This window comes from Natator depressus, chromosome 11 (genome assembly GCF_965152275.1).
Source record: "Natator depressus isolate rNatDep1 chromosome 11, rNatDep2.hap1, whole genome shotgun sequence".
In the NCBI taxonomy this organism is placed as follows: Eukaryota; Metazoa; Chordata; order Testudines; family Cheloniidae; genus Natator; species Natator depressus.
Genome location: NC_134244.1, coordinates 2471148 through 2496356, shown reverse-complemented (window position 1 = coordinate 2496356; position 25209 = coordinate 2471148). Strand labels below are relative to the sequence as shown.

General features: G+C 55.1%; 1 protein-coding gene across 1 annotated transcript; it reads left to right on the top strand.

The window, feature by feature from the left end:
* The first annotated feature begins 3191 nt into the window (after positions 1 to 3191).
* On the top strand, positions 3192 to 20039 carry LOC141995521 (C-X-C chemokine receptor type 2-like). The gene is made up of 2 exons (XM_074966758.1): positions 3192 to 3208; positions 17860 to 20039. The coding sequence occupies exon 2, from the start codon at positions 17881 to 17883 to the stop codon at positions 18949 to 18951; it is 1071 nt and encodes a 356-aa protein (XP_074822859.1). The 5' UTR covers positions 3192 to 3208; positions 17860 to 17880; the 3' UTR covers positions 18952 to 20039.
* Positions 20040 to 25209: the final 5170 nt, after the last annotated feature.

Below are 25209 nucleotides of genomic sequence, written 5' to 3'. Positions count from 1 at the left end.
TAGATCCCCCCCACCTGTCTCATTCCCCCCACCCCTCCGAGCCCCGGGGCCGGGTGTGGAGCTAGCCAGAGGCTTGTGTCCTCAGAGCTAGCAGCTGCGGGTGTGATCCCTGCTACCGCTGTACTGATCCGGATCCGGTTCCACATCTAAACACGGAGCGCCTGCCGTGGGCGTGAGCCAGCAGAGGAGACGGTAGGAACCGAGGGAGGAGGGTGCTGGGGATCCTGCCCTGAGCCAGAGTTACCAGCTGGGCGTGAGCCCAGGAATGCCGCCTCTTGAATCAGCCCCGAGGCTGGTTTTGCCATCGGGACTCAGGGGGCTCCTCGCGGGACTAAAGGCAAGTGTCCGAGTCGCAGGGGCCTAGGTCCGTCTCTGCTTCTTCAGGCCTATTGAAACACTGCCCTCTGCTCCTCCAGCCTGCAGTGAGCTGATCTCATTCCAGTAGAGGGAACCCCTTGGGGAGGGAACACCTTGGGGAGGCTAGCCCCCTGGCCACGCCCACCGGAGCCCCGAGCGCCCCCCACGGCCAGAGCCCCGAACCCCCTTTCCCCTCCCCCCTGTAGCCGGAGGAGCCCCAGCTGGCCCGCCCTAGCTGCGCCGGCTGGTCCGAGCCACCCCAGCTGCGCCGGCCCGAACAGCCTGAGTCTGCCTGCTTCAGGGGAGGAGGGGAGCGAGGGCGGGGCCTCGGGCAGAGAGTGGGCGGGGCCACAGCCTGGGCTCCGGGAGGCTTAGCCTCCCCGGGCCTTCGACACCTGCCGCCCCTGCGCGGTGGCAATGTGGAGCAGGAGGGAGGTTGTATTACCACCGGATTCGACCCTGGTGCGACCGCTGCTGGAATCCTGGGTCCCGTTCTGGGGCCCCCAGTGCAAGAAGGATGTTGGTGAATTGGAGAGAGGTCAGAGAAGAGCCCCGAGAATGATCAAAGGAATTGCAAACCCGCCTCGTAGCGACAGACTGAAGGAGCTCTATCTATTTAGCTTAACCAAGAGAACGTCACTTCTCTTTTTCACAGTCTATAAGTGGATCCACAGGAACTGAAATTTGACAACAGAGGGCTCCTCAGTCTAGCAGACAAGGTCTGCCATAAGCCACAGGCTGGAGGTTGAAGCTAGACAAATTCAGACTGGTAAGAAGGAGGAAGAGTTTGGGCATCACTGAAGTAGAGGATCATGGCGGTCCCAGCTGGCCACAGACTCTGTGACTCACTCGGCATGGATGGGCCCTGGGCAGCTCCCCCCGCGGGGGGCAGGGGTGGATGCATCACACACAGGAGAGGCTTGGCTCTGCCGAGCGCTCACCTCAGGTGCGGTCATCCGTGCCGGGCCCTGCAGCACCAGAGAGGGAGCTCCGGGAAAAAGAGAAGAAAAATAATTGCAGGGTCCTTGGGAAAGTTGCCCAGCCCCCCAGTTGAAAGCAGGAGCTGCCACGTGCATTCATTAGGGTTAAATGTCCCTCTCAGAGACCGGCCCACAGAGGAGAGGCATCTCCTGCAAGCAGTTCCTGCAGGGGATTAGTCCGGTGGCTCATGCTTTAGCAGGCCTGGGTTCAATCCCCAGGGACGGCTCTACAAGAATCTCAGTTGGTTGCACTGCACGGGGTCCGGAGGCAGAGGCAGCCCATGGGACAATTACGCAGGTGGGCATGCGCCATGCAACGCTACCCACTGCTTCCATTCGCCTGCCCTAGACTCGCCCCTTCAAACAACCCCAGCACACGCCCACCCACAGCACCACCCCTCCACGGCTGTACGGGGTCGTGTTGTGAAACAGCATCAGGGCGCCCAACGGGACGGGCTGTCCCAGGGAGGGTGTCGCTGATTTCATGGCTACCGTTTCCTGGAAGTGCCTGGGCTCTGGTCCGATGGATGAATCCCATTTCATCAGACTCCCATCCTCCAGCCTGATTGCTGCATCCCTGGGGTGGCTTGTTTCCTTGTGCCCTGTAACCGACCACCTAGAAACACGTTTGATTCTCACTTCTTCCAGTCCTGCGCTTGGCTTTCAGCCACCTTGGTGTGCCCCAGATTCTGGAGCAATCCGGAGTCCTGTCTGGCCTGCAGTGTAAACCAGAGCAGTCTCAGAGCTACTCTGATTTATGCTCTGCTTTGAAGGCCCGCCGCTGGGCCTGGGGAAGCAGAGACCAGCTGTAGCTCTGACCCCCCCCCCACCTCAATCTCTGTCCTGGCTGGCTCCAGCTGGCTGCTGGCCACTGGATACGACACAGCACAGATCCTTTGCCCAGGAACTGCGCCAGCATCTTCTATTTCCTCCCTAGCCCATAGCTAGGGGGCAGTGTGGCCCAGTGGACAGCGCCCTGGATTAGGATGTGAGCAACCTGAGTTCTGTTCTTGGCTCTGCCACTCATTTGCTGGGTGACCTTAGCCAAGTCACTTTGCCATCCTGTGCCTCAGTTTCCCCAGCTGTAACGTGAGGATGGTGATACTGACCTCCAGTGCAAAGCACTTTGAGACCTGCTGATGAAAGGCACCACCTAAGAGCTAAGTATGGTGGGTGGGGCTGGGGACCCGCCACTCTGGGTTTTTGGTTCGGGGCCCATCGTCTAACTGCGCCTTGCCTCCCAGATTGATAGGTCAAAGGCCAGCAGGGCCCAGAGAGCCTCGCCCAGGGATTCCGCTCTGGGGGAGCTGGAGCGGCTCTCTTAGAAAGGCAGCCAGGCTGGCTGGAAAGGCTCCAGGTGGCGGAGATTCCCCATGCTCCAGGTGAGCTGTCCCAGTGGTGAATTACCCTCCGGGTTAACAATGTGCGCCTCCTTCCCCGTCTGGATTTGTCGGGCTCCAGCCTCCAGCCCTGGGATCTCGCTCTGCTTCCGTCTGGCAGCATGCAGAGCTGGAGAGGTTGGTCCATCCCTGTTCTTCCCTGGCCTGTCCCACGCGGGTGGACCCCCGCTCCTGAGGGGACAAGATGGGACCAGCGCCCCGCTGGCTCCCCCTGGTCAGCGAGAGCGGCCCCTTGAGGAACAGCCCAGGTGTGGCGGCATTACAGCAGCAGTCACAACTTCTGCTTTTGTGGTGACTGCTCTCTCCCCGGGCCTCTCTGCCCTGCAGCCCCTGAGGTATAAATCGGAGCCTCTGTCTTTCCTTTTCATTTGGGGCTGGGTTTTGCAATGCCGGTTCCTCCTAACTCGGTATAAAGCTGCTGCCGTGGAGAACTTCTGGGCAGGACGTGGTGAAGGTGGCCGCTGACAGAAGGTAAGGCGATGCTCTTGTCTTTCCTTACAGTCGGGGCAGGGGCGGAGGTGGGGGGTTATTATAATGATTCCAGGTGGGGCCCCCTTGCATGGGGCACTGGACCCAAAACATTTATAGCCAGGATTTTGCTGTGGAGGAGGGAAACGATTGTGCCCCAGCGTTTTAGGAAGAGGACTTGTCAGGTTCTGTTTTGTGGCTGCTGGATTTGTGTCCTGCAGCAAACGTGTCCCACAGGCCAGTCACAGTCAGGGTGCAATTAACATAAGAACATCCGAGCTGCCAGACTGGGTCTGGCCAACGGTCCATCTAGCCCAGTACTGCCTCCGACAGGGGCCACTAGCAGAGCTCCAGGGAAAGCGTACAGAACAGGGCAATTTTGGAGACGTCCACCCCTGTCTTCCCCTCTCGGCTTCTGCCTTCACCCCAGTACCTATGTGGGACGTCATTGATGCATAACCTCATGCTGGCCCCCTGCACAGGGAGGATTTCATCCCCGGCCATGCTTGCTGCCCCATGGCTCTCAGTGTCCCCCCAGGAGACCTCCCCCGCCCCCTGGGGTGGAATATCATACCACCTGGCTTCAGCCTTTTCAGCATGAGCCGCTGCTCTTTTCCCACAGGGATTCTGTTCCCAGCGGCTGTGGTTATTCCCTTGGGGATCTCCCCCCCAAAATGGCCTGTGTTTAAGAACGTGACCCTGTGTCCGTCCGTCTAGGGGGATGGGAAATGGACAGCGCCAGATGAAGTGTTTACAGGAGTCAGTTGTGTGCCAGACGGGGCTGAGTACCCCATCCTGCACAGAGACCCTTCACTGGTGTGGGGGGAGCCCTGCGCATGTGGGGCTGGGGGGAGTGTTGCAGGATTAACACTGGCCTTCAAACAGTTACACGTCAATTTCCTGCATAAAGTGAAATCTGGGCCCGGCCTTCTCTGCTGCCCCGACCCAGTGAAACCGTGTGGTTCTGGGCTGGGAAATGGGGGAAGCTGGATGTAGGGAGCCCAGGCACGGGAGACCCCTTCCTGCCTGCCGCATACCTGTCCTGGGAGGGCTCCTCATGCCCGGTGCTCAGGGAAGTGGGCGTGAACACGCTCTTGGCTAGGAGCTCCTCAGGCAAGGCCCTGCGTCTTCACAGAGTGCCCAGCGCCGTGGGTCGCAATGGGGACTGCAGGGTGCTAGTGCGGCAGGAATACGAAAGAGCAAGTCCTCTGCTCTGCGGCCTTGGGTGAGGCTTCCCCATGCGGGCCCCGGCCCGGAGCTGGGCCCCCTCAGGCTGCGGTCCAGGATCAGTCCCTGGTGTGAACTCAGTAACAGCCCCCGGGGTTATTCTAGGTGCACAGTGTTTTCCCTCCCCTCCAGCACCTTCCACTCCCTGCACCTCACCCCCACGGTGCCTCCCCAGGCCACAAACCACCCCGGGCGGCTCCCCTGCCTCTGATGGATGCCCCCCATCCCATCACATAGCACCAAGGTCTCTTGTGAAGCTAGGAACCCGCCCAAGTCTCTCCAATCCCCTGGGCGCTCAGTCCCCACCCCCGCCATGCTTACAGGTGGCCCCTCCCTGTACAGGGGCTCCCACGGCTGCCTGCCCCAGTACAGATGGTCAGGGCTTCCTGTACGACTGGCCAACGCTGGGGATTAAACCGGAGCTCACGCGGCAGGCGTCCCGCCAGCCCCAGCTCCCTAGCCTGGCTCGGGAACCAGCCAGTGCCTCGGCAAAGGCACGATGCGGTGGGACGTATTTGCCCTAATGGGTTAACTAGAGCTGAGATCTTACATCAGGCTGCAATTTCCTCCTGCTGTAGGACACTGTCCTATCACCGCACTATTGCCCACCTCCTACTTCAGTGCATTTCTCTTCCTCTTCCCCTGTGTGGGCGGCGGTGCCGTGATCTCATGTGGACACACAGGGAGCTGACCCAGAGCGGCTGGGGAGCACAGGGGTTCCTGCTGCGTTTCACAAGAATACGGCAGGACCATCCGCTCTCAGCCCCAAAGAGAAACTGAGGCCTAGAGCCGCAGAGGTACCTAGGCACCGAACTTCCACTGATTTCAGGGGGAGCCTGTCCTGATATCTTGGCACCTGCGAGGAGCTGGGCGGAAGTGACTTCACGCAGGTACCTCTACGCCGAGGTGAAAGACCCGCACCATGGCTGTGGCTGGCCCGGGCTGGCAGGGCTGTAAAATTCCAGTGTAGACGTGTGGACTTGGGCCGGAGCTTAGGCTCTGAGACCCTCCCACCGGCCGTGGGATCTCAGAGGGCGGCTCCAGCCTGAGCCTGAATAGCTACACGGCTGTTTTTCGCCCGGTGGCCTGAGCCCCACCAGCCCAAGTCAGCTGAGCCAGGCTCTGAGAGTCGATGCGGTGGTTTTTTTTATTGCCATGGGGACGTAGCTACAGTGTCTGTGAGAGAGCCTGGAGTTTAACCCAGGCCCCCTGGCCACCATCTCACCCTGTGTCTGCTGGCGAGTCGGGCTTAGACTGAAGTCTGGTTTGCCCCCGCTAAACAGCTTGAGGTCAGGTGAAATTCCCCCCGTGCAGTAAGTCCTGTGTATCTGCCCCACCTCCGCTTAGCCCTGCTTCACAACGACCAGCGGTGCCCAAACTTTTCCTCTCCCCCACCCCCCCATAATGGATTGTGTCCGCGCCCTCCCCGCCCCGGCCAGGAGCAGAGTCGTGGCAGGAGGCCAGGGGCTGCTGCTGGGGGCCAGGAGCGGAGCAGGGGCCGGGAGCAGGGACCAGTGACTGAGAGTGGGGACCGGGGGCCGAGCCGCGGCCAGGAGTGGGGTCTGGGGGCCGAGAGCTGGGGCTGGGAGCGGAGCCAGGGCCGCAGCTTCAGCCGGGGGCTGGGGTGGGGCTGGGTGGCGCTCCCTTCCTACCCCCTGTCGGGGCTGGCCTGGGACCTGCTACCCCCCCCCCCCCGATGCCCCACGGTTTGGGGACCCCTGTACTAGACACAGATGCGAGAGTTAACAGACTGGGGGAAGCACTGACACGAGGCCCCAGAGAACTCAAGAGCAGGTGTGTTCAGTTGTGCTGAGCGATGTGACTGACAGTGATTAAATCTCTGGGGTATTTTCGCCATGGTTTGTGCTTAGGCTGGAGCAGGCTTCCTGGTAATGGCTCCTGAGATCCAGGACCACTGAGGGGCAACGTGTTGCAGCCTCCTGGCACCCTTGTGTCTGTCTCCAGTTCCTTCCTCATAGATCTGGCTCAGCGATGGCCTTGACACTTATCTCTTTACACATTCATTCCTCATTCACACACAAAGCAGAATTAATCTACACAGAACATTTTAAACAGGAACATCAAGTTGCAATGCGCAAGAAAACAATCACGGCATTCTTTTACTTCTTTTAAAATGCTAAACATCCGATGAAGTGAGCTGTAGCTCAGGAAAGCTCATGCTCAAATAAATTGGTTAGTCTCTAAGGTGCCACAAGTCCTCCTGTTCTTTCTGCGAATACAGACTAACACGGCGGCTACTCTGAAACCTGCAACAAAGTAGTGACCTTAAAACGTCTGTCACTGCCTTGAAATCAGCCTAGACGCAGATTCCGCCTGATGCACCTTTACCAAATGGCCCATTAGGCCGTTCCTTTCTGCTATTCAAAAAGGGTGCCTGGCAGGATATGATCAAATCATACACCAGTCCATTGACTATAGGCTACAGAATTATGTCATTCTTTGTTTTTTATTTTAAATTATACAAAATACAAACATAAAATCCTCCTACTACATGTCCCCCCTTTGGCCCCTTAAGAACAATTCTTGCGAGGGTCACAGTTTATACAAGTATTTCATAGCAATCGACTGAGAGGGAGTTTGAGCTTGTGGTTGTAATTTAACAAACGTTTTAAATTTAACAGCACAGACAACATATTCCGAGCCAGCAAACACAGGACAATATTAATACAACTAGTAATGGGTGACCCGTGATAGACAACGTGCCCTTAGAGGTCAGGGACCAGCCTGTAAAAACGCCCTGCCAATGACAGGCTGGCAGGTTTTTTTTAGACTTAGCAGTTTTTAGCATGTTTTTATTGGCCTGTGATATTTGAATGACGAGCTTCCCTACCTCCCTCTGCGTTTGGTGTAAAAACGGAGTCACTTTCTTTAGTTTGTTCTGTTCACGTGTTCCCGATGGTGTGGCCTTGCTGCAGGGGTCTGTGGTGACAGGTAGGGACACGCACACCCATTTCTGAGGGCTTTATTTCCTGCACTCCAGGGTATTTAATACCCCCTTTTTTTTTTAAGCTTATTGACCTGTAACCCGGGGTAGCCAAAAGGATCCCATGGTCAATTTGGGGAGCGGGCTCCCTTTTTATCTCTTTGTCTTTACGGATTGTTGGTGAGTCCAATTTATAGCCATTTTTATTTTTGCTAATTGTGGATTTAACAAGACTTTTACTGGATTACTTTGAGTCACAAACAATTTTGTTGTCTTTATTTTAATTGGGGTACCTCTTTCGAATGCATATTCTTTGGTCCAGGTTCTGGGGCATGTGCCCGGGAACCATAGGTTCAATTCACTACGGGGTATTGGACAGTACCCCACACTGACTGGGAGGGTTGTTTCTGTCTTTAACAGGGTTATTTTACGGATATGGTAATTGTGGATAAGTGGAATTCCTGGTGGTGGTATTCCCAGTGGGACCCTTTATTTTAACCCCTATTTCCCAGTGGTTTGGTATTCCTGTGGTGTTCATAAGGTGAACCTTAGGTCCCACCTCCCCTTCCCAGGCATTATAAGGAGGGCTGCATTTGTTTTCATGATTGCTTTAATCACCTGGGCACTGAAAGCTCCCAGAAGCAGGTAAAGCCAAACCTGACACTGGAGTCTTCTGTTTTGTGGGTTAAAATTTTGGTGGTGAAGCAGTGCCTCGCGCCCAGGTTTCGGGATGTTCTTTTCTGCAAAGAATTCAAACATCAGCTAGTTTGTCCCCGTCAGTAAGTGCCTGTCTTATTTTTAAAGTTGTTCATTTGCCCTCCTTTAACATTTCCAGAGGGGCGTGTTGCAGCCTCCTGGCACCCTTGCGTCTGTCTCTGGTTCCTTCCTCATAGGCTTAGTTCAGCGATGGCCTTTTACACTTAGCTCTTTACATTCCTCCTTCACACACAAAACAGAATTAATTCACACAGAACATTTTAAACAGGAACATCAAGTCGCAATGCACAGGAAAACAATCCTGGCATTCTTTCACTTCTTTTAAAATGCTAAACCCACAACAAAGTAGTGACCTTAAAACGTCTTGTCACCGCCTTGAAATCAGCCTAGACGCAGATTCCGCCTGATGCACCTTTACCAAATGGCCCATTAGGCCGTTCCTTTCTGCTGTTCAAAAAGGGTGCCTGGCAGGATATGATCAAATCATACACCAGTCCATTGACTACAGGCTACAGAATTATGTCATTCTTTGTTTTTTATTTTAAATTATACAAAATACAAACATAAAATCCTCCTACTACACGTGCACCCACTCGCTGTGATGGTGGCTCCTGTCCCTGCCCTGGTGGGGGTGGGGCTGGCACCCCTTGCATGCCCCCGGGCACACTGCAGGGGACTCGCTGCCTAGCAATGCCCGTTGCCATCCACACAAGGAAACAGGAAGGTGCAGGGAGGGCTGAAAAAAGACCAAGTCTCTACAATCACTAGCATCAGCAGAAACAAGTTCTCGTTTTTATTGTGGGCGAGATGCATCTTCCCTTCCCCGGCCCTTTGGACATGGCGGGGGGCGGGGGGGAATCCCCTGGCTGCAGGTAGCCCCACCTGAAGCCTGGCCAAGAGGGAGACCTCCCTCCCCTTCATTCTCTGGGTCGCTGTGTTCTCCGCACAGCGAGGCAGAGGCCTGGGGGCTTTTCATTCTCTTAGCAATGATCAGGTTGTCTGGGGCGACGCTTCCCGCAGAGGGGCTGGGTAGAGCCGGCTCCCACACCATCAGCCACTAGGCAGCGCTCCTGGTGTGGGAATGGCTGGGTCCGGTTCTCAAGTGGGAGAGGATTAAATGCCACGCGGCTGTGTTTGAACAGGTGCCTGGGAATTGAGGGGGTAGTTTTGGGGTGGAAGGGCCAGGAAACACAGGTCCAGGGGATTGTGGGATAGCATTGGTGGCCTCTCTGGACATGAGTCAGGCAACTGAGGCTTGAGCTGCATCCGCACTGCAAAAACCCTGGTCTTGGACTCACGTCACAGTGGGACTTGGGCTCAGACCAACTCCTCCGCGTGGCTCCCTGAAGGAGCCTTATTTCTGTCATTGGTTCATTCCCCACTCTCCCCTAAACGCCTCCTTGGGTTTACCTTGCTGCAGTCAGGCAGGGTCATAGGTAAACTGAGGCACGCAGGACACTTAACAAAAATAATACCTATAACTCCCTCCTTCACAGTAATTAGCCATGGGACCAACCCGCCTCGGGATGGGGTAGATTTTGGAGTCTTTACATCAAGCGTGGATGTCTTGCAAAAAGATCCACTCAAGCTCAGAGAGAAGGTCTGGGCTGGATTCAGGAAACCCTGGGGGAGGGTCTGTGGCTTGGGCTATGCAGGAACTCAGGGTACATAGTCAGAGTGGTCCCTTCTGGGCTTCAAACTCCCATCCCAGTGGGACCCCAGGGCGCAGGACCGTGTCACATCAGGCGGCAGAAGAACTGGAGAAACCGGATCATCCGTGGCTCAGTGCTGCTGCTGAGCCATTTCCAGGGCGACAGCTCATGCAGGGGGAACCTCCATTGTCACCCATTCCCCCTCTGCTTTCTAAGATCCAGGATGCAGCACAGACAGCTAGGCCCGGAGGTCCAAGCTGGCAAAGTGGTGCCAAGGGGGACCTGCCCTACAGCCCTGCCTGTGCACACTAGCAGTTGTGCACAAGGGAAATGAACAACTGTGTCTGCAAGTGGACCCAGAAGCCCACCTGCTGTGCAGGTGCAATCGACTCTTGATGCATCTGCGGGCGTCGACGGAGAGAATCAGAGCGGTGTAGGACTGCAAGGGACCTCGAGGGCCGTCTAGTCCAGTTCCTGCACTCAAGGCAGGACTAAGTGTTATCTAGACCGTCCCTGACAGGTGTTTGTCCAACCTGCTCTTAACAATCTCCAAGGATGGAGATTCCACCACCTCCCTGGGCAATTTATTCCAGGGCCTAACCACCCTGACAGGACGTTTTTCCTAATGTCCAACCGAAACCTCCCTGGCTGCAATTTAAGCCCATTGCTGCTTGTCCTGTCCTCAGAGGTTAAGGAGAACAATTTACCTCCCTCCTCCTTGTAACAGCCTTTTATGCACTTGAAAACTGTTCTCATGTTTCCCCCCAGTCTTCTCTTCTCCAGGCTAAACAAACCCCGTGTTTTCAATCTTCCCTCACAGGCCATGTTTTCTAGGTCGGTGGTTTTCAACCTTTTTTCATTTGCGGACCCCTAAAAAATTTCGAATGGAGGAGTGGACCCCTTTGGAAATCTTACATCTAGTCCACGGACCCCCGGGGGTTTGCAGGCCGCAGGCTGAAAACCACCGTTCTAGACCTTTAATCATTTTTGTTGCCAGGGCCGGCTCTTGGCACCAGCAAAGCAAGCACGTGCGTGGGGCGGCACGTTTCCAGGGGCGGCGTTCCGGCGCCGGCCATCATAGGCGCCGACTCCCTGGGTGCTCCGGGGCTGGAGCACCTACAGGGAAAGATTGGGGGGTGACCCACCGGCAGCTCCCCGCGCCCCCGCCCACCCCAGCTCGCCTCTGCTCCGCCTCCGCCTGCTCCCCTGAGCACGCCGCCGCCGCTCCGCTTCTCCCCCCCCCGCCCCCCGGGCTTGCCGTGAAACAGCTGTTTTGCACAGCAAGCCTGGGAGGGAGGGGTAGGAGGGGAAATGCAGCGTGCCCGAGGGAGGAGGCGGGGCCAGGGATTTGGGGAAGGGGTTGGAATTGGGCGGGGAAGGGGTGGTGTTGGGCGGGGGGGGCATCCACATGTGTAAAAGCTAAAAGGGGGGGGCAAAATTTTTTTTGCTTGGGGCGGCAAAAAACCTAGAGCCGGCCCTGTTTGTTGCTCTCGTTTGGACTTTCTCCAATTTGTCCACATCTTTCCTAAAATGTGGCACCCAGAACTGGACACAATACTCCAGCTGAGGCCTAATCAGCACGGAGTAAAGTAGAAGAATTACTTCTCCTTTCTTTCTTAGAACATTCCTGCTAATATATCCCAGAACGATGTTTGCTGTTTTTGCAACAGTCACTGTTGACTCATTTTTAGCTTGTGATCCACTCAGACTCCCAGATCCCTTTCCGCAGTGCTCCTTCCTAGGCAGTCACTGCCCAGTTTGTATGGGTGCACCTGATTGTTCCTTCCTAAGTGGAATACTTTGCATTTGTCCTTATTGAATTTCATCCTATTGACTTCAGCCCATTTCTCCAGTTTTTGTCCAGGTCAGTTTGAATTTTAATCCTGTCCTCCAAAGCACTTGCAACCCCTCCCTGCTTGGTATCATCCGCAAACTACACAAGTGTACCCTCTATGCAATTATCTAAATCATGGATGAAGATATTGAACAGAACTGGACCCAGAACCTACCCCTGCGGGACCCCACTCGTTTTGTCCTTCCAGCCGGACTGTGAACCACTGATAACTGCTCTCTGGGAACGGTTTTCCAACCGGTTTTGCACCTACATTGTAGTAGCTCCATCTAGGCATGGGATCTGTCTGGGGCACCTAGCTTTTGCAAATTTGGCCCTTATATTGGAAGGGTTTGAAAACACCTGTGAGCAGAGGGATGAGGGTCGGGGGGGTGGGTCTTCACCACCAGAGGGCTTGAAAGGTCAGTTTTTGGAAGGGGAGCTCAGATCCTGGGCACCGTTCCATGGCAAAGCCTAACCGTCGGTTCAGCCCTGTGGAATCTGGTGGGTCCATCAATATTCGGCTGGAGGGGCGTGAGCCAGGATGGTGTGATGCGTAAGCCACTGGGGAGCGGGTGTTACGTAGCCCAGGCTGGGTCAGTCTGCGGGTGATCGGAGTCTGTAACAGCCTCCTGGGCACAGAGGGTGGCTTTAGAAGCTCCCGGTTCAATCCCTGGTGTATCAACCCAGATGGTGGCTGTCACATGAGAACATGCCGGGGCAATTGCCCTTTATCGTTAATATTTGTCTAGGGCTGTAAACGGACAGGAACCGTAGCTGTTACCAGAGCTCCCACCCCAAAGCGACGGCAGGCCGAAGGGGTGGGGTTTGGTTTATATTCCCCAACCCCCTTCCCTGCCTTTTTGGCTTTCTTCTCTTTGTTAAGGGGCAAAATGGAAAAAGGAAAAGAAGTGGAGGGAGGGTCCAGTTCTGGGTTTTGTGGGGGAAAATGAAAAGTTTCACACACACCCCCATTTTCAGGAAAAGGCCATTTTCCGCTGAGAACGGTCTAAAGGGGAAGAGGTGGAGCAGCTTTCCTGGCTGAGTCTCTGTGCGGTGCTCAGCCTGGAGGAGGGGCACTTAAGCGGGGGGGTCTGTGTAGCCCCTGGCACAACCGGCTAGAGTCTCAGCTAGCGTCTCTGGGGGTTTCCATCATCCACAGAATAAACATAACCAGCTTGGCAGTTGGGCAAACCAACCCCTTGCCCCGATCCAAACACCCCCAAACTTTAAAAAAGTTTGGCTCTGGGTCCAGTTTGGAACATGCCGTCTCAGCCCATCTCTGGCTTTTGCACTTGCACGTGGCTTATAGGAATGCTTCCCACAAAGGGTTAAAAAGTAGGGCTGGATCCTGTGATGCTGTGAATTGGCCTCCTTGGAGCTATGCTGCTTTACAGACGCTGAGGATCTAGCCCACACAGAAGGCAGGGTAGCTTGTAGCAAGCCAGCATGTTTGCCTGGAACATCACACTCCGTGGGCAAGTGTTGATCCGGCTGGGGGGAAAGGCTAAATGGGTTCTGCCGAGTCAGTGAGACAGATAACACAACGGGAGATAGAGCAGAGAGAATCTAGGGTGTGGGCTGAGCGGCCCTGAGGGAGGAACCGGAAGAAGCAGCCCTCATTTGAGCTGGTGTTTATTTTCTCTCCCTCTTGTTTTCTGTGCTAATAAAGCCAAATTCCATCCTGGGGCGAGCGTGGACTGTGCCGAGAACGGGGCCTGTGTCTCAGGGCAGGTTGAGAAAGGCTCCCGTTTCCTGTTACACAAAATTGCTCACCGGAGGTAACACGCCTGAGTTGTTGTCTTTGATTTCCCCGTATTGCTGCAATGTTTCCACAGACGATATTTACCGGAGCAGCCCCACAATGAAGGGTATGACTCATGTTCGCTGACTCTGAGAACATGCCGCCCAGGATGGATGGTGCGATCCATCAGGAGGGACCCGAGTACTTTACAATGGGCAGCTTCGCCTCCGAGCAGGGTCTGCGTTTGCAGAAAGGCATGCTCCCAAGTTGCATCTGCTCCGTGGATGCCTATTGGTGGCTTTTCTTGATCTCATGCCTGCAGGAGAGGACAAATAAGTTAGATATGTGTTCCCACTTAGATCACCGAATCATAGCTGTGTAGGGAGTAGGGACCTCAAGAGGTTGTCTGGCCCCCGCTCCCATGCTGGATTAAGTACCCCTAGACCATCTCAACAGCCGTTTCCCCCTCATTCAGCCAGTCAGACGTCCCCAACTGCTTTGAACAGACAGCCACGCCTGGAGTGCAGTGGCCATGGACCAAGCACAAGGCTGTGTTAGACGGAGCTGGGCCCTTTTCTGCCCCAGGAGAATGTCGTATTTCAGCAGAAGGCCAGGCTCACCAACCTCCTTTTCCGGGGTCAATCCGGACGTGGTTCTGGATCAGGAAATCCACCTGCAGCAGGTGGCCACTTTGAGAAACTATCTTGAGGACAGGCTGGATCATTTTATGCATGTTTTTTCCAAAGTGGTGTTGGCTAAAGTCCAGGCAGAGTGAGTTACTTTGATAGGTTCACTAGAGCGGGCAGGAGGTGGACCCCCCCCACACCCCCAAGACCCAGCACCCCCGCCCGCCAGAGCCCCAAATGCCCTCCCACCCCCGCTGTGGCCGGAGGAGACCCAGCCCGCGTGCCCCAGCCAGCTCCCCTGAGCGCCGGGCTGGCCCCAGTGCCGGGCCGAGCTGCTGGCTCGACGCCCGCCTCCCAACACCGGGACATCCCCAATGCCGGACCAAGCCGCTGGCCTGACCCCCCAGCCTGGCAGGCCCCAGAGCCGCCCTGGGCTGCCCCATCGGCTTCAGGTGGAGAGGGAGGGCAGGGCCTCGGGGCACAGCATGGGCAGGGCCACAGCCTGGGTCTGGGGAGGCTTAGCCTGCCCTGGCCTGATACCCGCCGCCCCCGTTCGTTAGTGAAGGGCTGCAGTGTCAGAGAGGAAAAGCAAAGCAGTGGGTCCCTACTGAGAATGATAGGGACGCGCAGCAACCAATGGGGAAGGCTGCTGACGCTGCCCAAGACACATCGTAGATTTAACAGGCCAGATCCTCAGCTTGACTAAATCAACATATCTCCATTATCCCCCCCTCCCCGGGAGCGACCCCAGTTCGCACCAGCTGAAGATCGGATCCAATATCAGTACGTGCTTATTTGCCTGAGGAGAAAAAAACAAATGAATCCAATTCCTCTCCCCCTCCTGCAGTGAACAGTGGGACTCCTCGCAGGATGTGGGGCACGCAGATGGGCGTGAGGTGATATTAGCACTTACCGAAGAGAGAGAAAGGGTTTGCAATGGATTTCATTGACTTTTATAGGTAGGGAGGGGTTTTCACATGGCAGGAGAAAGGGTCGGGAGGGAAAATTGCCAAATCATGTTTTTCTGCATGGAGCTGATATGGGGGTGGGCGGTGGGGATTGTGTTATGTACCCCAGAATCTTAAAAGAGATCCTGGAAAGAGGGGAAAATGGGACTTGCGCTCTTTTGGGGTTTTTTTTTTTTTATCATCTATCAAGAAGGCCGAAAAGATTGTTGTAGAAGGTGGTGGTTTGCTGGCTTTTTAAAGTTAGAAACTCAGGTTTTTTCTACCCTGGGAGTCTTTATGGATGTCAAGTTTTATGGATGTCGGGCGAGCTAGTGACGTGATGACATCACAGGGTATAAGACATTGAAAGCTGCAGCCACCAAGAGGGGCAGGGATTTCTACTCAGCTTGTTTACAGATTTCTTTTTGTTAAGGTCTCTTTAACTCCAATGTCCAATGCAGACTCAGGAGAAAGGACTTCTTTGTTAAAAGGCTGCATAGAGGTGCTCAAAACATTTACTTAAAAAAACACAACTTGGCATTCCCCCCCAGGCCCTTTGGCACTCCTGCTAGTTTAACAATATCTGTCCATATGAGATAATTTTTTTAAATCATCACAGTAGCAGCCTTTGACAATTAGTCCTGTGCTTAACCACCCTGACAGTTACGAAGTTTTCCCTAATGTCCAACCTAACCCTCCCTGGCTGCAATTTACACCCATTGTGTAAATTAAATTTTACATGGTAAACCCCAATGAGCCTTTGTAACAGTTCTAACTTTTCCTTAAAGAGGAAAAGAGGTTATATGTGTTTAGGGGACTTCTTTTACTGGCCCCACTGCCTGGAAGAAAGGACTCTGGGGTTTTTTATCTTTACCTCAGTGTATGTGTAAGAACAACTGCAACGAGAACACGGCTTGCTTTGAGGAGCTTTCTTTAAAGATTCCCTTTTCTAGCAGGTAAGATCCTTGTTATTTTCTCTCTGTCTTAGCTACCTATCTGCCCCCCCCCATCCCCTATCACCACCGAGTCTGAGCACTTCATGAGCTTTAATGGCTTTCTTCTCACAGCTCCCCCGGGAGGTCGGAAAGTGTGGTTATCCCCATTTTACAGCCAAAGTCTGTGGCACCCTCACTGCTGGACCATCTGTCCTTTCTCTCTGTGTTTTATAGCTGGAGCATCTCTGCAACTGTTAGAACCCATCCTTAAAGTGGAAAAAATTCTGGCCCAAATTCCCCACTGGTGTAAGTCAGAAGAACTCCCCTGTAGCCGTGTCAATTTGCTTTAGCAAATCTATTCGGAAGTTTTAACACAAAAGTCTATGGGGAATTCAAACGTTGAGCCAGATCCTCAGCTGATATAAATCAACGTAACCGCAGGGTCTCTTTTAACCACCCTATCGCATTTGATAGTGAAAACGATACAGCTGCTCCAGAATTCTACAGCCTGATGATTTAAAAAATAGAAAAGGATCTTATTCTCTCTTAAATTGTATAGGTTTTAAAGTCATTTCTTTAGAACCCCATTGAGCTGTTCCTGATGAAATTCTATACAGAGCTTTTTCCATAAGGGTTGGAAAGACCAGAAACTTGCATCCATCCATCTGTTTATCTAGAACGTAAGAATGGCCATACTGGGTCAGACCAATGGTCCAGGATCCTGTCTTCTGACAGTGGCCAATGCCAGGTGCTTCAGGGAGAATGAACAGACCAGGCAATCATCGAGTGATCCATCCCGTTGCCCACTCCCAGCTTCTGACAGTCAGAGGCTTTGGGACACCTACAATATGGGATTGCACCCCGACCATCTGGGCTATGAGCCATTGGTGGACCTATTCTCCATGAACTCATGTTCTTTTTTGAACCCTGTTATCATTTTGGCGTTCACAACATCCCTTGGCAAGGAGTTCCACAGGTTGACTGTGCGTTGTGTGAAGAAATGGTTCCTTTTGTTTGTCTTTAAACCTGCGGCCTATTCATTTCATTGGGTGTCCCCTGGGTCTTGTGTTATGTGAAGCCATAAATAACAGCTCCCTATTCTTTTTCTCCACATCACTCATGGTTTCATAGATCTCTACCATATCTCCTCGTAGCCATCTCTTTTCCAAGCTGGAAAGTCTCTCCTCGTACCGAAGCCGTTCCATCCCCCTCCTCATTTTTGTTGCCCTTCTCGGTATCTTTTCCATTCTAATCTAGCCTTTTTGAGCTGGGACAACCAGACCTGTGCGCAGTATTCAGGGTGCGATCCAGCGTTCACGGTGTAAAGCATTCCGGGTGCGCACACCTTGACTACAGCTGGAAACTGCTTATACCGCCTCACTCGCTGTTGTTTCGGAGGCCCAGCTCCTCAGAGATAGTCAGGTGTGTAAGTCCCATTGGGAGCCTTCCAGATGCTTACGGGCTGACCCCCACAAACACATCTATGGGACAGGGAAGTGAACCCATGACAGGGGTGCCGGAACAGGGGGAGGGGGGGCAGGGGGCCAGGGCCCCCCATTTTAAAAAAGTGGGAGCGCTATGCTCTCCCATTTTTTACCGGCCGTAAAGGCGAGCGACGGGAGGGGGACAGAGGAGCAAGTGGCGGGAGGATGGGGTCTTGGGGGGAGAGGTGGCGCAAGGGCGGGGCCTTGGGCGAAGGGACGGCACAGGGGTGGGGCCTCAGGGGAAGTGGCAGCATGGGGGGGCGGGGCCACAGTTCGGGCATGAGTGGCCCCTCCCACCTTTAGGGACCTTCCCCCGGTCCTGACCCACGACCTCCAGTTACCAGCCGGACAATTTGCAGAAGGGTCCGTGGCAGACCCAGGAGCTGAACGCGGCTCTCTTGAGCTGTGAGTGAACATCTAACCACGAGAGCAGCCGCCCTGGCCGCACAGCCCCCTCGCTGCCGGTTCAGGACACGGTGAACATCCTGCTTTTGACGACTTGCTGAATTGTGTTCTCTCTCCCCCCCCTTCCTTATCACCCGAACAGGCCCAGAGCGATTCTTCCAGCATGGGTGACTTGATATTCGATGGCGATTTCTCTGACCTCTTCAAAGGCTACAATTACACCGACTACAACACCGTCAACCCCAGCGCCGCAGCTGCCCCGTGCAAGCCCGACAACCTGAACATCAACAAGTACGTGGTGGCGGTGGTCTACTGCCTGGTGTTCCTGCTCAGCCTGGTGGGTAACTCCCTGGTGGTGCTGGTCATCAGCTACAACCGGCAGAACCGCTCGGTGACCGACGTGTATCTCCTGAACCTGGCCATCGCAGACCTCCTCTTCGCCTTCACCTTGCCTCTCTGGGCCGTCTACCGAGCCCACGAGTGGATCTTCGGCACCTTCATGTGCAAAGCCATCTCGGTCCTGCAGGAGGTCAACTTCTACAGCGGGATCCTCTTGCTGGCCTGCATTAGCGTCGACCGGTTCCTCGCCATTGTCTACGCCACCCGGGCAGCCACCGAGAAGAGGCACTGGGTTAAATTTGTCTGTTTGGGCATATGGGTTTTCTCCATCATGCTCTCCCTGCCCATCCTCCTCTTCCGCGAGGCCTTCTGGCCGCCGCACAACGGCATGGTCTGCTATGAGCGGATTGGGGAGGAGAACACAGCCAAGTGGCGGGTGGTGTTGCGGATCTTACCCCAGACCTTTGGTTTCATCCTCCCCTTGCTGATCATGCTTTTCTGCTATGGGATCACGGTGAAGACTCTCTTCCAGACCAAGAACAGCCAGAAGCAGAAGGCCATGAAGGTCATCTTGGCCGTGGTGCTGGTCTTCTTGGTCTGCTGGCTGCCCTACAACATCACGCTGGTGGTAGACACCATGATGAGGACCCGTGCCATCGCTGAAACCTGCCACCGGCGGAACCAGATCGATGCGGCCCTGTCTGTCACCCAGATTCTGGGCTTCACACACAGCTGCATCAACCCGCTCATCTATGCCTTCATCGGGCAGAAGTTCCGAAACAGCTTCCTTAAGATCCTGGTCTACCACGGCCTCATCAGCAAAGAGTTTGTCTCCCGCTATGGACGGGGGTCGTCCTTTGCTTCCACTTCCGGCAACACCTCCACCACCCTGTGATGGCCACGCAACTCCTCCACTCACCGGGGATAGCATCCCATCACAGCTAGTGCCAATGGCCGGCCTCAGCTTCTCAGGGTGATCGGGACCATGCAGATTCTTTTAGCACTATAGCCTCAGTTTACCAAGCCAACCAACACCGTCCAGACTCTTTTACCCAGCATAGATCATTATGCAGATTACAATTACGCAGAACACAGCAGCAAAAAGCAGGCATCTCTTCTCGGGATAATGCTATGAAGTTCCTTCAACCCCTCCCCACAGGATAATCCAATTGTTCGCTGCCTGTCTCATCCGGGTCATGCCCATTAAAAAATAAATAACAACTCCAGACAATCCAAGGCTGCATTTCTGTACGCGGCATCCCGAGCTCCCAGTCCCCTCGCACAGTGGGGTTTAGGAACAACATTAGAAAAACTTCCCTTCCCCCAAAGGCGTGAGGAACGGAGAGTCAGAGTGCGGTGTGGAGGTAGCCGTCAACAGTAGTGGTATAAACTAAGCCTGGAGATATACTGTACGAGCAGGAATATTGTCCTTAACTCTGCCCCTGCAGCTCCATCAGCCTTTTACGTGCATTTTGCATATTTCACATGGAGAACTGAGTATGGTTCCATATTTTTTTAGGTGCAGAATTGAAAAATGTAATTTGCCAAACCGTGCCTGCAAACTGTGGTCACTGGATTTGTGATCGTTCGGTCAGACGCTAAGAGATGCGGTTTCAATGTGAAGGAGAGCGCTTCGTGACCTCGTGGAACAGGAAGGGGTAGGGGGTGTTTGAACATTAGCTTTACATCCGTTGATTGTATCATGAACATGGAATCGTTTTGCTGAGTAGCCAAGGATTGCTAGTTGGATGGGCTTCGATAGCTATGCTGATGTGTTACCATGATAGGCACTGTAGTGAAACCGTAGCTAGCTAGATGATAAGATGTTTGGATGAATGCATGATATTTGAATTGTTAAAGTGTCTTTACATTTGTGTACAGTTATGACCTTTGGATAAATTAGAGCAAGGCAGGAAAGTTGTGACAAAGTTCCATGCGGATTCAATAAGGTTTACTTTCAGTGTTAGTGGTGAACATCTGGGGCTGGCATCAGTGCTTTTCACTTCTAAAAATATAGATAATAAACTCTTGACTTCTACAGTTTCAGATCCCCGACCTTTTCCGCTTTAGAGGGCAAATATGTTGTCATCCAGAGTTTCAAACAGTTAGAGGCCAAAACTTTGGGTGTCTAAAACATGAGATGACAAATAGACTCACCAGCAGACTGGAGAAGATAAGCTGTGGGGGACATGATAAGAGTTTTCAAGCACATAAAGGTTGTTACAAGGAGGAGGGAGAAAACTTGTTCTCGTTAACCTCTGAGGACAGGATAAGAAGCAATGGGCTTAAACTGCAGCCAGGGAGGTTTAGGTTGGACATTAGGAAAAACTTCCTAACTGTCAGGGTGGTGAAGCCCTGGAATAAATTGCCCAGGGAGGTTGTGGGATCTCCATCATTGGGAATTTTTAAAAGCAGGTTGGACAAACACCTGTCAGGGATGGGCTAGATAATACTTAGTCCTGCCTTGAGTGCAGGGGACTGGACTAGATGATCTCTCGAGGTCCCTTCCAGTCCTATGATTCTATGATATGATTCATTTGACATCACATTAATGTAGTCTCTGCTACAGAATGGTGCCTCTCCACTGTACAACCACGACTCACTCAGAAAAACGGACATCTTGCCAGTTTGGGGAAGCCAAGAAACTGGAGAATTAAAACTTTCACAACCCTGTCTTCCCGGCACTGACCCGGATTCAAATACACGTGGGTGAAAAATCAAGAGGGTTTTTGTTTTCAATTTGAAAACCATCCATGTTTATTGAATCCTTGCCCTAGAAACAAATCTGTTTGTCAATTTCTGGCAAGGCTCTTTGACTGCACACCTGCACTGGTCCCTGGGGAGAAGATCACAGCAGTAGTGCCTTCGGCTAAAGCCACTGGGATGTGCATATGGGTGATGAATGAGCTTCTGCTGGACCGGTGGTGGCAACCTTCACTATGGGGTCTCTCAGTGCCCAACCCCGCTCAGCAGCTCCCTGTCCCTCATTAGTGGCGGCTGGGCCATATGCAGAGGTTGGGGAGCCAGCAAGAGCCTGGGCTCACAGACCGGGGTTGATTAGCTCAGGATCAGGCTGGAAGATGCAGAGAGCTCCAGGGCAGGGCTGTGGTGTTAAAAAAGGCAGCTGAAGTGGGATATACGCTGCAGTGCCCCTGGGATGCTAGGACTCCCCATAGGCCCGGGGTTAAGCGAGATCAACCTTGGTCAGCCCCCAAAGAATGCCCTGTTTTCTGAGACAGGGTTGCGTGCTTGCCCCTCCCTCCTCCCCACTGCTTTGGAAATTCTCTGGCTTGGCCGACCCTTCAGTTGTCCAGCTTTGTTCCATTAGCTCCCGGCAGATGCAGAAGCAAAGCTGGACTGGACCGAGACAGCCCAGCTGATGCCCCACACCCTGGGGCGAGCGCTTGTGAGGTTCAGGGGCACCGTGAAAGCTTTGCCGTGAACTCTGATGAAGGGAATGTTCCACGCAGGGTGTCTACCAAATGGGGGAGATTCCCTCTTTGCAGAGAGGCCAGCACCAGCCGAGGCCCAAGGGGTCAGCTATTCTGCTGGGATCAGGTGGCTCACGCCCATGGAGCTGCGCTGATTTGCCCTCACTGAGGATCTGGCCCTGGGTACTTCCCTATTTGCTCTGTGTGGACACTGAAGTTCCCAGGGCACGTTCTGTACGAGACATCATGTTCCCCAGGTTCCCCCTCCTCGCCACTGCGTTGTGCATGGCTGCTGCCCTCCGCCCCAGAGGTGACTGCATTTCAGGGCAGTTGTGTAAAGCGCGCGAGCAAAAAGCCGGAGCGTGTCATTTCCAGGGTGGTGAAGCAGTCGTTACCCAAGAGTCCCTTGTAAAGGCAACACATCCTGTGCCTCTGAGAGAGACGGCTCTGCTCACATACCGTAAGCTGCTGGCGTCATCCTCCCAACGCAGCCGATCCAGCGGCTCTCGATAGCCTGGCTACACACTCAGAGAGCAGAGCAGGGCCAGGAAAGACCCCTTCGCCCCGCCACGCCCCCTGCGACCATATTTGATTTCCATAATTTATTCATCCCAGGATGCTTTTGTGCCCCCACGCTATCCCTCAGGTGGATTAGACGCTAGCTTGGAGAGGGAACAGAGTGCCGGGCTGGTGACAAGCTGGAATGTCATGGGGGCTGTAAGCGGACGGTGCACATGGGAGGGGGCAGGAACGGCTGGCCGGTGCTCACCCTGACTGTCAGGCAACAGATGAGACTAAGAACAAGCCAGCACCATTACTCTTCCCTCTATAAGAGAGGACAACCCGCCTCAGCTTCTGGGGGCAACATCCAGCCCCCACAGCATTCCAGGGTAGGAGGAGAGGGGTCTTTTTGAGGCCCTTAATGTCAGGCCTTAATTCTTACCAAGGGTGAGAATTAATTCTTAATTCTTACCCCTGCTGACTTCAGTGCTGTTTAGTTGGGTCCTGTGAAAAGCTCGAGTCAGTCCCCTGGAGAGCAGGATTTGGCCCTTCCTTGGACCACGTGTCTGTTCCCCTGTGGCAGGCAGTGGATACTGGTGTAGTTGGACCATTGCTCTGACCCGTGCGGTGGGGGGCAGGATAACAGTTTACACTGGCCATGGGGCAATCCCAGGATGGCAGTGCCCTGGGGAGCTCAAGGCAGCAGATTGTGGGTGTCCAAGAGGCTGTGGATTCATTTGGGCTCTGTGCGGAACAGGCCAGGAATGGCGGCGGGCAGCAGAGATGACCCGGAGGAAATTAATATCTTGATTCTCCTCTCCCTTCTGGTCGACAGCAGAGACGGGATGGGGGCTGCTACCTATTCGCACCAGTGGGGAAGGGAATCAAGCCCCCCGGCTGTCTCTGCACAAGCCTCTCACAGAGCGATGCCCTGCCTTGGCTAACCCAGATGGTGGCAACCGTGGGATGGCTAGTATAGGCAAGCTCCAGGCAACCTCCCAGACAGCCTCTGTCCTTTCCTTCTGCCTCTGCACTGGATTCCTGGGGGGTGCCACAGAGGGGCTGAGGAAAGACGAAATAGCCACCCCTAGGGGATGTCCATTGACGGGGCACAGACCCGGGCACCTCCTGGGCTCACCAAGCTATCCGGGGCTCGGAGGACAAGCCCGTGGCAATCAGGGCTGAGCCCTAGCCTTGCACTAACACCCTGAGGAAAGAGGGGGTCCAGCCACTTCCCCCAGTCCCAGCTCTGTGCAAGCGGGTGCCCAGCCCCGTTTCAGCTCGGTGCCCCAGGTGGAGAATGGTGGTTTGTGAATGGCCACAGCCGTCCCCGGGCTGTCCACCACACACACACTTGGCAGCTGGGCTGTGGGCAGCCACCTGGCTGGCATGGCGAGGGGCCAGGTGTCTGCCCTGGGCTGCAGGAGAAACTCTCGGGCTGAGGTCTTGAGCAATGGGCCAGGAGAAGGGCCCCCTTACACAATGCCGCAAAGCAGGAACTACACCCACGGCTCTTCCTGTCGGAGTCTTGAGTAACTCCCAGCCCAGGAGCGGTGAGGAGGAGCCGGGGGGGGTTGGGGGGGGAGCACTCAGGCTCAGGGACCCCACAGTGACTGGGTTGCTGATTCAGGGCCAGGGGGAGCTGAACCGGAGCAGTTCGGGGAGGGGGGAGCAGGCCGGGGTGCAGCAGGTGGGGAAGGAGACGGGGCAGAGAGCGAGGGATGGACGCGCTCACGGGATGACCAGGGTACGGCCATGGGCCAGGCAGGCAGCCCCGAGCCCAGCATGTCCTGTATAGGGTGCTCCCTCTGCATCGCTGTGAAATCAGGAGCTGCCCGCGGGCCCTCCTGGGGCGGGCCCCGAACCATCCGGGGAAGACGGGCTCCCCCGGTGCAAGGCCAGGCTAGGCCCCAGCCCTGCAGTGGGGCCCCTGGATCTAACGGCTCTTCTCCAACTCCACCTTGCCCCGCTGCTGCTGCTAGACTGGCGAAGGAGCAGGGCAGCTGGCACCAGGGCGACCCGCGCAGGGGAAACTGGGGACCCTTTGCAAAGCCCCGCCCCCAACCCCCAAGCTGCAACGCCCAAGGTTCAGGGGGCGGCATCTCCCCTCTCCCACCGGGGGGATAGCTGGGCATAGGGGGTGTTGGTGGAGTTAGGGGACTGATGGGAGAGGGGTGCCCTCTGGGGGTTCAGGTTATTACTCCCGCGGGGATCGTCCTACACCCCTCATGGAGATGGAGCCAGGGCAGCTTCATGCCACCCTGTTCCTGGTGCACGGGGGTGGGGGTGGGGGCCTCTGAGGCTGCAGGGTTGGAGCTGGCCCTGGCTGGCACCCACACGGGAGACCCCCCACCCCAGGCCCGGCTTTGTAGACGGTGACTTTGTCTGGCACCCAACTCCCTTGGGCTCCTGAGAAAATCCCAGAACCTCACGGGCGTCCTGGCAGGCGGATGGCAGGGCCCCGCTGGCACACTGGCGCGGTGATGGAAGGGTCCCATCCGATGATGCTCCCCCGGGCAGGATCCCGGTACATTGTGCTCAGGAAGCCCGGCTCTGGATGCCCGCTGGTGCGATCAGGTGCCAGGGGCGTAGGGTTTGCTCAGAGGGTGCCCTGCTGCTGGGCTTTCTGGGATGGGATGTGGGGAACAGCCTCTTCATAGAGGTTAAGAGGTTGGCTGGGCCTTCCCAAGCCCCTCTGGGACCGGAGCCTGGTGCAGCCCCCGCGGGTGGGGGAGAGGGCTGGTCTGTAACAGTGGCTGGGAACCCTCTTGCCCAATGGACCCCGTCGCAATTCGCTGCAATCGGGCCAGGAAACCTCACTGGGGCTGTTGGCAAAGAGGTGTCTTCCCTGCCCCCTCTTGTGCGTTCCAGCTGCAGCATCCCTGGCACTGGGGGAGCCGGAAGACCCTTTCCGTCAGGACACAGGGCCTGGGGCAGACCCAGTCTCCGGGCTGCCTACCGCGCGCAGCCGGCCTGGGGTTCCAGGAGTGCCGGTTCGGCCAATGGCAGCTTTCCTGGGAAGTGGAGTGAACCTGGACTGGAAGCGTCGCGAGACAACACGCAGAGGCCAGCTTTGCTGAGTGTAATTGCACATCAGAGCTCCTGTGGGGCCCGGGCTCCTTTGGGCACAGATCAGAGACCTTCGCTGACAGCCCTGCTCAAGCCAAGAGTTTGTGGACTGACCCGCTTCGGGGGCCGTCAGCAGGCTCTGAACCTGGGGC